Genomic DNA, 17,463 nt, shown 5'->3' on the forward strand with positions numbered 1-17,463 from the left:
TTTTTTCTTTTTCCGGAGATTAAAAAAATTGCAAAAATTACCTTAGCCGTGGTAGTTGATGAATTTGAATATTGGATAATAACAAGATTTTAGATTTTTGGGGCTACATGTGGAGTATATAGTGTCTATTTATAACAGGGAAAAACAAAAAAAAAAAAAAAAAAAAATTTAAGTATGGATAAAGTCATATATTACTCATGGATCATACCAATCCTATTTTATTAGATTTTAAATAGAAATAATCTTTTTTCATCCAATAAATTTTTTAGTAGATTATTATATATGAAAGCCAATTTAACAATGTGAACAAAGAACTAACTAGGACAATTGGATCTAACTAAATTTTTAGTAGATTAATTCAAACATATTCAATTCATTTTCCCAAAAATCAAGCGTACTGTATCTCCTTTCTCTCTCCTCAACCATTTTCTCTCTCTACCATTGAAGTAAGTGAACTAAATTCTCCGAGGCATTCAAGCTTTAACTACTCCATTGAAGCGACTTTAATTTCGAGTTTTCTCTAATCCATTGAAGCAGATTATGAGGTAAGATGTTTGTTTTCTGCATCAAGTTCGTCGAATTTGGAATTTTTTTTAATTGTGTTTAGGGTTCCAGTTGACGAATTTGTTTTGATGTGATTGAATTACTTTTGTTATTGACAAGTATTTAATGTTTTGCTACATGTCTATAGTATTAGATTTAGCTTAATTTCGAAATTTATAAAGTTTGTCATAATTTCTACTTAAAGTGGAGATTTATTAGGAATTCATTTGTTGGTGGTTTTTAATGATAACAATGGCTTTGAATCTCTTACCTTAATATCTTATTTTTCATATATTTAGAAATAGTTTTGCAATAATAAAAGTTGTTGAAGTAGATTAAAATTCCACTAATATAAACTTCATGTCCTTAAAAGTATATTGAATTTTTCTGAATTTAATTTAAAATTTGAGTATTTTTGGTGTTTTTCTTGATAATATTAATGAATTGCCAGTAATTTAATTTGGTCATATTTTCTAAATTTTCTAGAAATCTTATGAAGTACCTGTAGCACCATATTGGTGGATATTTTAATTTTGTGTGAGTATTACTGCATCTGTAAAGTACTCGATACTTGTAGTTTTAGTTATATTTGTAGGCTAGTATTAGTTTGAGACTAGTATTTGTGGTTTGGTTATAATTTTAGGCTATATGACAGAATGATTGATTGTAATTATATTTTTGATCCAACCACTATCTTTGAGATTATTTCCTGTAGTACATGGAAACCTATAGTTGTTCCATAAATAAAAAAAGGGAATTATTATATTTTAGCTCTAAATAAACTAATATTGCGCAAAAGTAAACTTAATTTCTCTAAAAGTAAATTAAATATGCTTTTGTTCATATTCTAATCAAGGTACATTGCTTATATTATGTGCTTCATCTTTAGATAAGTTCACATCTTTATTCCTCATAAGTTATAACTTAGTCCTTGAGTAGTTTGTTTTTGTTTTATATTATGTGCTTCATCTTTAGATAAGTTCACATCTTTATTCCTTATAAGTTATAACTTAGTCCTTGAGTAGTTTGTTTTTGTTGGATGTGAAATTTAATGTTAATACGTGGGCTAATAAAATAGTTGCAGAGACCTAAACTCCTGATGCTCAGCATTCTTTTTCAAATTAAAACAAGAACTAAAGTCATTATCAAACAACAATGTTATTAAATTAACATTTTTGTTGATATCTTTTTATTTTTTTATTTTTTTTGTAAATTATATTTAATTAACAATGTTATTAGGTCGATTCTTATATTAGTTGTCTCTAAAAGTAAATAAAAAAGAAGCTAAAGTGAATAAAAAAAACTTTATAGTAAACCTACAAGGTTAAGTGGTAGCGGATGCATAGAGTTATCAATAAAAGTAAATATAAAATGCACTTAAGTAATCTAAAATTTCTGGAAAGTAAATTAAAATAACTAAACATAGAATTAAATTAGCTATAAAGTATACTGTGGATGCCTAAATATGTCTCGCTTTTCATCGCCATTTGATTCGAGTAGAATATGAAAAAAAGGAACATTTGAGTCTTGATAAGAAATCTATGCCATTTTCGTTTTCTATCATTTCATAAGCCATTCTAGCCATTTCAATAGCCCAAACACTTTTATTAGCCCAAAATCCATATTTCATAGCATGATTTTCCCTTTTCGTAACTAGAGCCTGAAATCGAGCAAATCTGACTTTTGTGACTCATAAATTTAAGCAAATCTTACATGGTTGGATTACATACCCTTGAAATAAGCTTTTTAATGATATATCATAAGTTTATTTCTGAGTTATAATGAAAAAGATATGAACGAAATACCATACTCAATCCAAAACCAACACTCCTGCACTATTTTGACAATATCTTTCAATTAACAAAAGGTATTGACCTGATTCTAATTGGGCTGCAAAATAGACTTCTATAGGTTTCTAACAATATATTATTTGTCTTAAAACGAGTATGAGATAAAAAGTTATGATAAAAACAAAAAGTGCAAAGCTGTTGACCCGTGCGACGCGCTTTCAAAATTCTATCTTCTTTTAAAATTCTATCTTCACCCGATTTTTTTGCCCTATAAATACCACCCTATTTTCTGATTTTTAAGAGGCAAATCTGAGACTCCGACAACTATTTTTTCAATCCAATATGATCCAAAAGACTTAATCATAAAGTTTCGACGTACAATTTCTATTGTTCCAAGCTTTATTTCTAATCCTATTCAAGTAATTCAAAGTCCAAAACAAGATTCGAAGGTTCTACCTTTTTCACCAAGGCGGAAGGTAAAATTCCGAGGGTGATATCAATTTTTCTAACACTTTAATTTAATTCTTTTAATTTATTATTTTTATTGAAGTTAATGACGATTTATTCATGATGTGGGTATTCAATGATGCACATTTGGAGTGAGTATTAAATTCTCTTGATTTTATTTACTCTAATTATTTTTACTGCTTTGAATACTGGCATCATGTTTAGAATCGTTACTTTTAATTATTAGTATAATGTTTAGGCGTTATATTAATCACGTTAGTATCATGCACAAGATTTTATTAATAATTAATTAGTATCATGTTTAGGATGCTTTAATTACTTATTTAATTATGAATGAGTTGATTCTATATTTCTTTGCATGCTTATTTGATTTATTAATTGCATGTTTTAATCAAGACTTGTAATTGAAAATCATGCCTAATAAGATAATTTAGACAACCGGTTTAGGTTCCTAGTACTCTTATTGTTTAATTCTAATCACAATAATTAGTTTTATGTGTGCATTAAATATTCAACGAACTTAGATTACTTAGTTTGGAGTGAATTGAATCTCGTTTGTATGTATTTTGGGTTGTAGTTAATGTATGACGCTAAAAGAATCGAGTAGAGTACAAGTACGAGTAGAATTAACTTCATGACTCAATCCGATTATCATCCTCGAATATCTAGTCATGGTTCAAGACTAGGCTAGTATGGAGTTAGTAATCTCCTGCATTATGAATGGGGTGTATGAAATGAATGGTGTCCTTCGAACAAGTGTATTATACCAAGAAAAGGTTCAGAATTAATTACGAAGCTAATTGTTCAGTTAAGTCAAGTGATCAGAATGCCTAGCTGGAGGCTGCTTCCGATCAATAAGATTAATATAATTAATCTCACAACTTGCTCTTAACTGAATCGACGGGTCGTACCCAAGCACGTAATAAATCGGAGCGACAGATTAAGCTGGAGGGCCTAAATATGTCGATAATTATATTTTAGACTTAAACGTCGGATTTTGAGCCTAGAGCGTTGAAACCTAGCTTTAAATGTTAAAGCGATTCGAAAAATCAACTAAACGAAAAAATCGTTGGGTGACACAATATGCTAGGCTCGCAAGCCTAGCACGAGACCTTGCCGTGTAATCCCCCATATTTTTCTTAGTAAATAATAATTATATATTTTTATGTATACGAATATTTTTAATAATTTTATATTTATATAAATATTTTGGAAAGATTTGACAAAATAGAAACGATAACTTATATTTCAATAGCATAGTTACTCACTTTGGGCCATGACTACCATTCTAATTCTACAAAAAAAAAAAAGCCCATACCCTCATTTTAATTAAGTAAAATTTTCTCAAAACCCACGTATAACTATTCCTATTGCCTTCCCTTTATTACTCCTCCTCTACTGCTTCCTCGTCTCCATTCAAGACTCACAAAAAAAAAAAAAAAAAAAATTCGCTGCACTGCTGCCCTCGCCACCTACTGCCACCACCAGCCGGAGAGAACTTTGTAGAAGGTGACTTCTAGTCTGAAGGTGGCCAACCAATTCGTGTACTCAAGGTATGTATAAGAATACGAGGAACCTTGATTTTAGGAGCATGTTTAGGGACTTGGAAAAACCTAGAATCGTGCTAGGGAACTTGTGGATTGGTTGAAATTGTTTGGTAATGAGTTGATTGATGATAAATGTGATGATTGGTTTAATTATGTACGAGAAATTTGCATTGATTTTCCTTATGAGCATTATTTATGAAATAATTTGCAAAGTAAGCTTAGAGGCAAAGATATAAGGATATATGGAATGAACTATTTTTGTTACTTGTTCATTTATATTGAAATGGAATAAGTAAAGGAAGAATTAAAGTCTTATAAGACGAGGTTGAGAATTTGAGGTGCCTTGTGCACTTAAGGTGTTTATACACCGAGGTAGTTAAAGGATGAAATAATAAATATTGTTTCACTAATAAATTAAGAATTGAATTGGAAACTTGAATAATTTGAATGATTGATGTATGATTGGTTGTGTTGTTTTGCATTTGAGTCATCACCAAGTTAAACTGGTAAATCACGTAAAGTGCAAGAAGGGTGAACAATAAAACTCTGGATTTGTGCACATCTAGAGTAATGACAAACAGGGGTTGGGGTTCACGAGGTATTAGCCGTGTACTTTTTCAGAGGCCGTATAATCTACGAGTTTATTGTTTTCAAATACTTTTAAAATTATAATGAGTTAGATGAGATCTCACACTAGCTATGGCCACGGAGTCACGCCCGTTTGCTATTGGATGTTTATTAATGTCTTCCGAAAGGAGGTATAGGGTTTTCTTTTATTAATGTTCCGAAATGGGGCATAGGGGGACATCCCGGTTAATTGATTAATCCAACCAAATTAATGAAATGATCAGTGCTAGTTATTGATAACTTAGTAATGATTAACAATTGAGTCATGTGTTCAATTCAATGATTATATTGTGAGTGTACAGAATGCTTGTTAGTAACATGCTAGGGCTTTTTACTATATTTCGTAGCTTGTATGTACTTAGCGTTGCTGATTTCGTGCTTTTGTATGTATCTTCTTGGTCATGATCTTTGCCTTTCTATGACCCTGTAATGATTCAATTCTTACACTTGTAAAATTGGGGAGCAGATTAATCACAGGTTTTTACACAAACTGAACTTGCATCAAGGTGATGGGATTTTGAATGGAGCGTTGGTTAATCCTTTAGATTATTTCATTTCATAAATTGATTTTATTTTGACACTAATTCTATTTACTTCCTATTTTACTAGGTTTTGAATAAGGGTCGTTATGGTTCCAACTTGTAAGACTAAATTTGGTTTTGACTTTTAGTTTTAAAACTTATAATCTTTTAAAAACTAAGTTAGTTTTCCGCTGCTGATTTCTGAAACTGGCCTTAACGTTTGAACACGTGGCGGTAGCACGCCAGTAATTCTCTTACAGGTTATTAAAAGTATTTACATGTGAATACAGGTCATTACAGGATATTACAGGTTAATGCAGGTTTTACAAAAAAAGAGAATTATTGGGGTGTTACGAAGTGGTATCTGGGAGCTTAGGTTAGATTTAATTACCACTAAAGCCAATTAGTACGTCTTAGGCACCTAACTAATCGATTAAGGATTTTGTATTTAAAAGTAAAAAATGATTTTAAATTTAACTGTGTTTGAACTATTTGTTTTAAATGTTTATAAAATAATTTTGAAACTTGAATTATTTATTTGGTAAGATTTGGGTAGAATTAGAAAGGGCATGCATGCATATTGATTACTTCGCATTTATTTAATTATTTTGCAAGTTGCTTAGTTAATAAATTGTGTGATAGTTTTCTAATTAAATTTCTTTCTTGATGTGTTCATGTTATGCCTTTCGAATGCTTGTTATGTTGGGATAACGTAGAGAGATGGATAAAAATACAGTGAAGGTGACTCTTCTTAAGCAAGAAGAGGAGACCGATTACAGCACAGACTCTTGGGATGAGTGGACTTTACATCCAAATAAAAATGATGAAAGAGAGGTAACATACCAACGTTGGTAGGAGTACAGGATGACTAAGAAGAAAAACAGAAAGAAGGCTATTCGGAGAATCCTTTATGAGTTATCAGATGACGAAGAGGATTTAGAACCACCAAAACCACAGGTTTGGAAGAGGACTACTAGGAATCTGAATCCGCTTTACAAAGCTGTTATTAAGGACTCCAAAGATGAGAATGATCCTATTTTTGATATTAAACTTATAATGAAGAGAAAGACAAGAACTCTAATGTAGCCCCTTACAGATTAGACTTATTAGAGTATAGTTAGTCTTAGTAAGGTTTTGCTATCAATAATGGTTATTAGAACCTCATTTAGTTTTGACTTTGACTATTGGATTTTAATTAGTAGCTAGAGCTACAGAGTTTGGATTGGGATTGATACTTTTATTGGATTTATAATAAGAGTTATTATTCTATTATAAGGATTCCATTTCTGATTTTTTGTGTTTGATTTAAGACTAATATAAGTTCTGTGATTACATATAATTTTGAGGAAAATTTCTTTGTTTATGATTAAGTTGAGTAAGAGTGGCGCGGGATGGGAACTATTTTTTTTTTCTTGACTTTACTTAAACCTGCGTGTGGATTGTGCTATTATTGTTTGATTTTGCTTAGGACGAAGGGGTGCAAATACTAAGGTACCCTTTTGAACCAATTTATGTGATAAATGTAGTATTTAATTGAATGAATATATGCGCACGATGTTTGAATTCTGTTTAAGCTGGAGTAAAAGTTTACCTTCTTTCAGGCATAGAACTAGAATGGCGAATAATGCTGCTTTAGCTGAGGCCATCTGCATGTTGGTTGAGAATTTGAATCAGAATCGAGCTGACCAACTTGATCCCCATGCTGAGATGTTTAAAAAGTTGGCTCAAGTTAGGCCACCGGTTTTCAAGGGAGGTGCTGATCCTACTTTCTTGGAAAACTGGATTAGAGAGTTTGATAAGCTATTCGTGGCATTGAATTGTCACGAGGGTATGAAAGTTTACCAAGCTGCTATGTACCTCAAGGATGAGGCCGATATCTGGTGGAGAGATAATGCTGAAATAGTTAAGGCCAAGCCAAAATTTGGGTGGGAAGTGTTTAAGACTGCATTGAGGGATAAGTTTTACCCCCCGTTTTTGAAGAAACAGAAGGCTCAAGAGTTTATTAACTTAGAGATGGGCCAAATGTCAATCTCAGAATACTACAATAGGTTTATGACCCTTGCCAGGTTTGCCCCTGAGGTTGTACCGACTTAGGAACTAAAGGCTTAGAGGTTTGAACAGGGATTGACCAAACAGCTGCAGAAAGACCTAGCTGGGAAAGTCTTTAAGACATTAGATAAGGTATATGAGAGAGCTGCACACATGTACCACCTGAACTCTAAGGATGTGGGGGAGAGTGCTAAGGTTGGGGAGAAAGGGAAGGACTTTGGGAATTCTGAAAACTAGGGTCACTTCAAGAGGTTTAAGAATGGGAACCCATATGAGAGGAATAACCAGAATGTTAGCAGATTTTCCAACGCTAACAATGGGGAGAGGAAGTTCAACTGCAAGAGGTGTAGGAGAAACCACCGTGGGAGAGACTACGAGGGAAATTTGGTGACTTGTAGGTTTTGAAATAAGAAGGGGCATAGGGAGTATGAGTGTTACACCAAGCAGAACCAACAAAGAAACAGTGGGAATACCCAGCAGAGGCCCAACAACTTTCATAACTAGGAAGGTAGAGGCAATGGTCAGAATGGGAAGTTCGGGAATGGTAACAGTAATGGAAGCAACAGACCTGGAAATGGCAATAGCAACTTTGGCAATGGCAACAATGGTCTCTAAGGAAAAAGCAACACTCCAGGGCGCTTGTCTGTGATGAGCAAAGGAGAGGCTGAAAGTCCTCAGATGTAGTCACCGGTACTTTTTCTATTCACTCTGTTTATGTTAAAACCTTGTTTGATTCTAGAGCAACTTACTCTTTCATCTTTACTTCTGTTGTACGCAAATTAAACTTATCTGAGTCGAGTCATGTCGATGTGTCAGTCAGTAGGCAGACTGGCAAACTTGTTCATTGCAATAGGTTATTCAAAGGCTTGCCTTTGAAAATAGGAGAGGTTGTTTTCCCATCGAATCTTATTGAGTTTAACTTGGGGGACTTGGATGTCATTCTGGGGATGGACTGGCTAAGCTTATACAAGGCTAAGATAGACTGTGAGATACAGAGAGTGCACCTAAGTGATCCTTTGGGTAAGACGGTGTCCTATAGACGTTTTGGGAAGCCGAAGGGCATTGGGATCATTTCTGCTTTAAAGGTTAAGAAGTTGGTGAGTAAGGGGTATCCATTGTACTTTTATTGTGTCCAAGATTTGAGTAAGGGTGAGAAAAGGCGGATTGAGGATGTACCCATTGTGAATGAATTTTTAGATGTCTTTCCGGATGAGATTTCGGGGATGCCACCTAAACGGGAAGTTGAGGTTACCATTGACTTAATTCCAGGAGCTGCACCTATTTCTAAAGCACCCTGTAGAATGGCACCAGCTGATGAGTGAGCAGAAAGTTCAATTGCAAGAGTTATTGGATAAGGGGTTTATTAGGCCTAGTGCATCACCTTAGGTAGCACCATTCTTGTTTGTGAGAAAGAAGGATGGGAGTTTGAGGCTATGTATTGATTACAGAGAGTTAAATAACGTGACTGTGAAGAATAAGTACCCTTTATCGAGGATAAATGATTTGTTTGATCAGTTGAAGAGGGCGAGTGTGTTTTCAAAGATCGATTTGAGGTCGGGGTACCATCAGTTGAAAGTTGCAGATAAGGACATTCCAAAGACAACCTTTAGAACTCGTTATGGGCACTACGAGTTTATAGTCATGCCATTTGGGCTAACCAATGCACCTTCCATATTCATGGACTTGATGAACCAAGTGTTTCATGAATACTTAGATAAGTTTGTGGTTGTGTTCATTGACGACATATTGGTGTATTCGAGGAATGAGGAGGAACATGCTCAACATTTGAGAACCATTCTAGAAACTCTTAGAAGTAACAAGCTGTATGCCAAGTTTTCAAAGTGTGAGTTCTGGTTGGAAAAGGTTGCATTTCTAGGGCACTACATTTCTAAGGAGGGTGTATCAGTAGATCCCGCAAAGATCAAGGCAGTAAGTGAGTGGCCTACTCCTAAGAATGTGACCGATGTTCGTAGTTTCTTGGGATTAGCTGGGTATTATAGAAGGTTTGTTAAAGACTTTTCGAGAATAGCCGGACCCATGACCGCTCTTATGAAGAAGCAAACTAAGTTTGAGTGGAACGACAGCTGTGAATTTGCTTTTCAAACCCTGAAAGAGCGACTAACCACAACACCAGTACTAGTGTTGCCCGATGGGAGAGACGGATTCGAGGTATACATTGATGCTTGAAAGCATGGTCTGGGATGTGTTCTGCAGCATAATGGGAGAGTGATCGCTTATGCATCGAGACAGTTGAAGACACATGAGGTTAACTATCCTAGACACGATCTGGAGCTTGTAGCTGTTGTGTTTGCCTTGAAGATTTGGAGACATTATCTTTACGGTGTCACCTACAAGATCTTTACAGACCATAAAAGCTTGAAATACATTTTCACCCAGGATCACTTGAATATGCGGCAACGTAGATGGTTAGAGTTCCTCACAGACTACAACGTACACATCCAATATCATGAGGGAAAGGCGAATGTTGTTGCAGATGCGCTTAGTAGGAAGTCGAGTCATAATGTTAATGCTTTGATTGTGGCTGATGAATTGTGTGAGGAGATGAGGAGACTGAACCTTGAAGTCTTTAGTCAAGGGGAGTTAGAAGGATTACCGAGTGCCTTGACTATTCAACCATCCATATTTGAGGAGATTAAGGAAAAACAAGGGGAGGATGAGTCATTTCAGCAGATTAGGGATAAAGTGACTAGCGGTGCAGAGACCGAATTCAAGATTCATAAGGATGGGAAGTCTGAGATACAAGGAGAGATGGTGCATACCGCAGAAGTGTGAGGATATAAAAAGAAGAATCATGGAGGAGTGCCATAACACACCTTACTCAGTTCACCCTGGGGGAGATAAGCTGTATAAGGATTTGAAAGAGTTCTACTGGTGGCCGAATATGAAGAGAGAAGTTTCTGAGTTCGTGTCTAAGTGTTTGACATGCCAGAAGGTGAAGATAGATCACAAGAGACCCATGGGGAAAGTACAACCATTCGAGGTACCAGGATGGAAATGGGATTCTATTTCCATGGACTTTGTGACAGGATTACCAAAGGCTCGCAGTGGGAATGACACGATTTGGGTGATTGTAGATAGACTTACTAAGTCAGCGATGTTCATTCTAATCAAGGAGACCTGGAAAAAGAAGCAATTGGCAAGTACTTATGTGAAGAAAGTGGTTCATTTGCACGAAATTCCCAAGGACATTGTGTCGGACAGGGATTCGAGATTCCTATCTAAGTTTTGGCAGAAGGTGCAAGAAAACCTTGGGACTACCTTGAAGATGAGCACTGCCTTTCATCCTGCGACGGATGGCCAGATTGAGAGAACCAACCAAACCATGGAGGATATGTTGCGAGCTTGTGCCTTGGATTTTCAAGGGAGTTAGGAGGATAACTTACCTTTTATTAAATTCTCCTACAACAATAGTTACCACACGAGTATCAAGATGGCACCTTTCGAAGCATTGTATGGAAGAAAGTGCAGAAGCCCAGTGTGCTGGAATGATTGCAGTTAGCGTGTTACTTTGGGAACAAATTTCATTGAGGATATGGTGAGTAAGGTGAGATTGATTCAGTCAAGAATTAAAGCGGCACAAGATAGGCAAAAGAGTTATGCCGACTTGAAGAGAAGAGGTGATGCGTTTAATGTTGGGGACAAGTAAGGTCTTTCTAAAGGTCTCACCAACAAAAGGCGTGATGCGATTTGGCAAGAAAGGGAAACTAGGTGCTAAGTATGTGGGGCCATATGAGATTCTACAACGTGTGAGAAAAGTGGCTTATAAGTTGGCTTTTCCAATGGAGTTCGAGAAAATGCATGATGTGTTCCACATTTCCCAATTGAAGAAGTATGTGCCTAGTGAAACCCATGTGTTTCAAACAGAGACGATCCAACTAGATGAATCTTTGACATATGAAGAAAGACCAGTGAAAATCCTAGATCACAAAGTGCGAAGTACTAGGAACAAAGATGTGAAGATAGTGAAGGTTCTTTGGTCTAACCATGAGTACGAAGAGGCTACTTGGGAGGCCGAAGAAGAGATGAGAAGGAAATACCCCGAGTTATTTGATGAGGTGAGTTACGAGGGCGTAACTCTTTCCTTTTAAGAGGGGTAGAATGCAGTGTGATTTCGGGTTTTTACCTCATTTATGCCATTTATTGTTTTAAGTTTGCATGATCTTGCTTATTATTGCCAAATATTGTTGTGTTTTCATGCTAATAAAGTACGTAAATTTTGGCTAAGTACGAATTATTGAGTATGAGCTCAGTTTGTTAGGCATATATGATTAAGAAACAAGCAATTTACAGCAATACAAAACGTAAGAGTTTTGAGGATTTTGGGTTAAGTTTCGGGGACAAAACTTCTTTTAAGAGGGGTAGATTGTAATCCCCCATATTTTTCTTAGTAAATAATAATTATATATTTTTATGTATACGAATATTTTTAATAATTTTATATTTATATAAATATTTTGGAAAGATTTGACAAAATAGAAACGATAACTTATATTTCAATAGCATAGTTACTCACTTTGGGCCATGACTACCATTCTAATTCTACAAAAAAAAAAAAGCCCATACCCTCATTTTAATTAAGTAAAATTTTCTCAAAACCCACGTATAACTATTCCTATTGCCTTCCCTTTATTACTCCTCCTCTACTGCTTCCTCGTCTCCATTCAAGACTCACAAAAAAAAAAAAAAAAAATTCGCTGCACTGCTGCCCTCGCCACCTACTGCCACCACCAGCCGGAGAGAACTTTGTAGAAGGTGACTTCTAGTCTGAAGGTGGCCAACCAATTCGTGTACTCAAGGTACGTATAAGAATACGAGGAACCTTGATTTTAGGAGCATGTTTAGGGACTTGGAAAAACCTAGAATCGTGCTAGGGAACTTGTGGATTGGTTGAAATTGTTTGGTAATGAGTTGATTGATGATAAATGTGATGATTGGTTTAATTATGTACGAGAAATTTGCATTGATTTTCCTTATGAGCATTATTTATGAAATAATTTGCAAAGTAAGCTTAGAGGCAAAGATATAAGGATATATGGAATGAACTATTTTTGTTACTTGTTCATTTATATTAAAATGGAATAAGTAAAGGAAGAATTAAAGTCTTATAAGACGAGGTTGAGAATTTGAGGTGCCTTGTGCACTTAAGGTGTTTATACACCGAGGTAGTTAAAGGATGAAATAATAAATATTGTTTGTCACTAATAAATTAAGAATTGAATTGGAAACTTGAATAATTTGAATGATTGATGTATGATTGGTTGTGTTGTTTTGCATTTGAGTCATCACCAAGTTAAACTGGTAAATCACGTAAAGTGCAAGAAGGATGAGCAATAAAACTCTGGATTTGTGCACATCTAGAGTAATGACAAACAGGGGTTGGGGTTCACGAGGTATTAGCCGTGTACTTTTTCAGAGGCCGTCTGGTCTACGAGTCTCTTGTTTTCAAATACTTTTAAAATTATAATGAGTTAGATGAAATCTCATACTAATTATGGCCACGGAGTCATGCCCGTCTGCCATTGGATGTTTATTAATGTCTTCCGAAAGGAGGCATAGGGTTTTCTTTTATTAATATTCCGAAATGGGGCATAGGGGGACATCCCGGTCAATTGATTAATCCAACCAAATTAAAGAAATGATCAATGCTATTTAGTCAATGATTATATTGTGAGTGTACAGAATGCTTTTTAGTAACATGCTAGGGCTCTTTACTATATTTCGTAGCTTATATGTACTCAGCGTTGCTGATTGCGTGCTTCAGTATGTTTCTTCTTGGTCATGGCCTTCGCCTTTCAATGACCCTGTAATGATCCAATTCTTAAACTTGTAAAATTGGGGAGCAGATTTATCACAGGTTTTTACACAAACTAAACTTGCATCAAGGTGATGGGATTTTGAGTCGAGCGTAAGCTAATCTCTTAGCTTATTTCATTTCATAAATTGATTTTATTTTGACACTAATTCTATTTACTTCCTATTTTACTAGGTTTTGAATAAGGGCTGTTATGGTTCCAACTTGTAAGACTAAATTTGGTTTTGACTTTTAGTTTTGAAACTTATAATCTTTTAAAAACTAAGTTAGTTTTCCGCTGCTAATTTCTGAAACTAGCCTTAACGTTTGAACACGTGGCGGTAGCACGCCAGTAATTCTCTTATAGGTTATTAAAAGTATTTTACAAGTGAATACAGGTTATTACAGGTTATTACAGGATATTATAGGTTAATGCAGGTTTTTAAAAAAAAAAAAGAGAATTATTGGGGTGTTACATGTCGTACCACGCGTTTGAGGGAAAGGTTGCTCTTGACTGAACCCGATGAGTCACACCCAAGTAAAAGCCTAGTAGTAGTAGCTTCGCATGGCTTAGCATGCTGGGGCGAATTGAGTGCTGGTTGGCTGCGTGCTTACAGCTAGCTAGCAAGCCTAGTTGGGTGCTAGCACTTGCTAGTGCTGTTGCCGCATGCTAGCACATGCTAGCATGTTGGTTGGGTGCTAGCACATGCTAACAATGCTAGCGTGCTTGCGCCTGGCGATGCGCGTAGTAGGATAGCCCAGTGATGAGCTTGCGGTGTAAGGCTGGCAGGCCTAGCCAAGGGAGCAAGGCTGATAGCTAGGCGAGTCTTGCAGCCCAAGTCACGGGCAGTTACCCAGCTGACCGAGCAAGGGGCGGGCAGCCTTGCCTTGTTCCCCAAGGGTGTAGGTGGTCCTCCCACCTCCCTACTCTTGTATGACGACAAATGGCACTTAACTATTTGTTTGTGCTATTTAATTTGATTTAGAATTAAATTAAATACCTAGGATTTTGGAATTTAGATGGTGATCTTCCTCTATGAATACCCCATGGGATTTGGGGATTTTTCAAGAGAATTTGATTCTTGGGATCTCCATCTGATCGTGAGAACCGAGAGTTTATATCTCAAGTCGTTGTCTTAACAAGCTCTAAGCTAGCGCGTAAGGACAAAGGTTGGACGTGTGGGTGAACTTCGTTAGAGGGGCTACATTTGGGGTTCTCGGCTTGGGTTCGAGGTCAAGCACGCTACAAAGGTATACGTCTAACCTCGTATGTGTTTTATATCTATTGATCGTATGCAGTTTTGGTTTCTACATGATGATTAGATCGTAGTAAAACCCAACATTTTAACCTTCATGGATAAAATTGTTGTTGCCTTTTGGTTTGTCTCTTTTCGTGGTTGCCTTTAGTTAAATGACCCATGATCGGCTTTACAAGTTCCTTAAAACTTGTTAGGGGCTACCTACTTTTCGTCCCTAATCGAATATGACTTTATATGATTGTCAAGCACGTTTACAACATGCTCAACGTTGGCGCACTTCGAGCGACGCCTGCATATACAAACAATGTAAGAGTTTATTTCTAGTGATCATGTTACTTTTATGCAGTAGTTTTGTAATATAAATGCAACATAGACTTAATTTTAAATTTAGTTGCAAACCATGCTTATGGACATCAAAGCTAGAATGTTGATCCATAAGCGATTTTTCACTGCAACTTTGTTGTCTTTACTTGCAATTTCCTTGGATTGCCAAAATATGATGTTCTTAACAGAAGGTGAACAACAAATGAAAGTTATAAAAAATCTCAAAAGTAAATACAATAAACATAAATTAATATTAAATCGAAATATTTCAAAAGTAAATCAAAATAGTTCAAAAAAGAATCAAAATTGCTTGCAAAAAAAAAAAAAAAAAAACAAAATCAAAGGTGGATCAAAATATCATAAAAGTATATCATAATAACTCTAAAGTTTATAATAAACAATAAAAAGCAAATCAAAATATCGTTAGAAAGTAAATAAATAATATTAACTGAAAGTAAATAAAGTTCTTAAAAGTAAATATAATCATAAAAGTGTATTTACAATTAAATGGTTCGAAGTTTTAGAAGAACCTATGTGGGATTCGAACCCACATCTTATTTACATTTGCATAATGCTCTACCTATTTTGCTAGTAGGCTATTATGTAACACCCTAGAAATTTCCTCCTTTTAAATAATTGTTTTATTATTTAAAGTTACGAAATAGGAAATAACTAAGATATTATCGCCATCGTGATAATGACTAAGACTTTCATGAAAGACACACATTGTAAGATATTTTTAAAACCTTTCAAAACAAAGTCAAAGTCCAACAACCAAACCAAACGAAAGTAAATTTAAACTAAAGTCAAGCGAAGTCAAACCTACAACTTGGAACCATTGTAGGCCCTTTTCAAAACCAAGTAAATATTTAAAACTAATGTGTTAGTCTCATCAAAACAATAATAATAGGCCAATAATTAATAATAAGCACATGTTCAAGATAAGACTAGAATAGAATTTGCGCATCACTCCAACCCCAACATGAATATGCCGCATCCCCTGAAAATCTTCTCTTTAAAATGTTCCTACTACTCATCATAAGAAATGGGTCATCGTAGTGTTAAGATAAAGACAAGGCCAACACTCACACATACGTAGAATACAATAATCAACAAAGCTAAGTACATTAGCATAAAAGGAAAAACACTAACATGCTTCAACCTAACATTAATTAACTTACCATTAGCCCTGAGTTTGATGAGTGACATTTATATCACTCTTAGGGGGTAGTTTTAGAGTCATTTTCATGCTTGTTTTCTCTTATTTTTTCCTTTTATTCTCTTGTTTCCTCGTTAATAAAGTTTCTAATTTATTTGGTAATTTTGCCGTGTTTTAGTTTAATTCTTAGATTTAATTAGTTTTAAGTTTGTTTTGTTATTTTATTTGAATTCATTTGCCTATTATTTAGTATATAGTTTAAGTTTATTTTCATATTTTGCTTGCTTTTATTTGACTTTATAGTTTTAATTATTTTTCGTTTTAGTTTTGTTTCTATTATTTTATTCTATTTATTTTCATTATATTTATTTTATGGCCCGAACCTCTCCTCGGTTTTCTTTGTGTGTGTTGGCTTGCATTCGGGTTGAGGTATGAGTTTCTAGTTATTCATTTTCAAGGTTCGAGGCTCAAGTGTAGCATATTGTTACACCCAAAAATAGGATTTTTGACTTTTATTAACTTTTTCTTGACTTTGACTAATAATTAGGGTCTTAGAGTTAGTGAAAAGTTTCGGAATAAACTGGTGAGAATATAATGAAAATGGGCTGGTATCATCTAAAGGCCTAATGCCAAAAAAGCCGGTTTGGAGGCAAAGCGAGTAATTTAATATTTGAAGATAGTTGCGCCAATGTATGTAACTGTACAACACTAATGGGAGTCAGCCATAACCGCTCCTATTTGCTTATAAATAGTAGAATGAAGATCAAAAGAAGGACATCAACAAATCAATCAACAACAAGCATTTCATTTCTTTTAAAGCTTTCTTTTTAACTTTCATAGTTTCCCTTGGCTTAGTAGTTAAGCGATAGTTTAGCGATAGTTAGTTTCTCCTAGCATGTATTGAAGATCGTTTGTCTTATCCAATTGTATGATTGATGAGTGTCATTTATGGAACTCATATGGTAGCATTTTAGGTCGTTTTTCCTCTCTTTTTAAAGCTTTTCTCTTTAAATAATGGTTTACTTTTGTTCTTTTGTGTTTAGTTTCTTCGTTTCCTTTATTTTATGGTTTCTTGCGATTTAAGGGTATTTTCGTCTTTTCTACTCTACTCGCTATGCTTTCCTTTATTGTAAGTCTTGTTCGGGGCTCGAGATTTATTTTAGAAGATTTTTCAAGTCTTTTGGATGCTCGAGACACGACCTCACACCATTTGGATGCCTAAGGATCAAGTTTAGAAGCATGCTCCTACTCAAGGCTTTGCACTCTCGTGCCATGCTCTTATTGCATCTTAGGTCATGAACCCGCTATAATGAGGATTTGTTGGCTGCCCCCCTCGTGAGCATCATGTGAGAGCGTCGGCGATA

General features: G+C 35.1%; 1 protein-coding gene across 1 annotated transcript; it reads left to right on the forward strand.

The window, feature by feature from the left end:
* The first annotated feature begins 6,360 nt into the window (after window positions 1-6,360).
* LOC110737634 lies at window positions 6,361-10,338 on the forward strand. The gene is made up of 5 exons (XM_021917967.1): window positions 6,361-6,578; window positions 7,098-7,562; window positions 8,285-8,863; window positions 8,994-9,714; window positions 9,760-10,338. The coding sequence occupies exons 1-5, from the start codon at window positions 6,361-6,363 to the stop codon at window positions 10,336-10,338; spliced, it is 2,562 nt and encodes an 853-aa protein (XP_021773659.1).
* The last annotated feature ends 7,125 nt before the right edge of the window (window positions 10,339-17,463 follow it).

Source organism: Chenopodium quinoa, unplaced genomic scaffold (assembly GCF_001683475.1).
Source record: "Chenopodium quinoa cultivar QQ74 unplaced genomic scaffold, ASM168347v1, whole genome shotgun sequence".
NCBI lineage: Eukaryota > Viridiplantae > Streptophyta > Magnoliopsida > Caryophyllales > Amaranthaceae > Chenopodium > Chenopodium quinoa.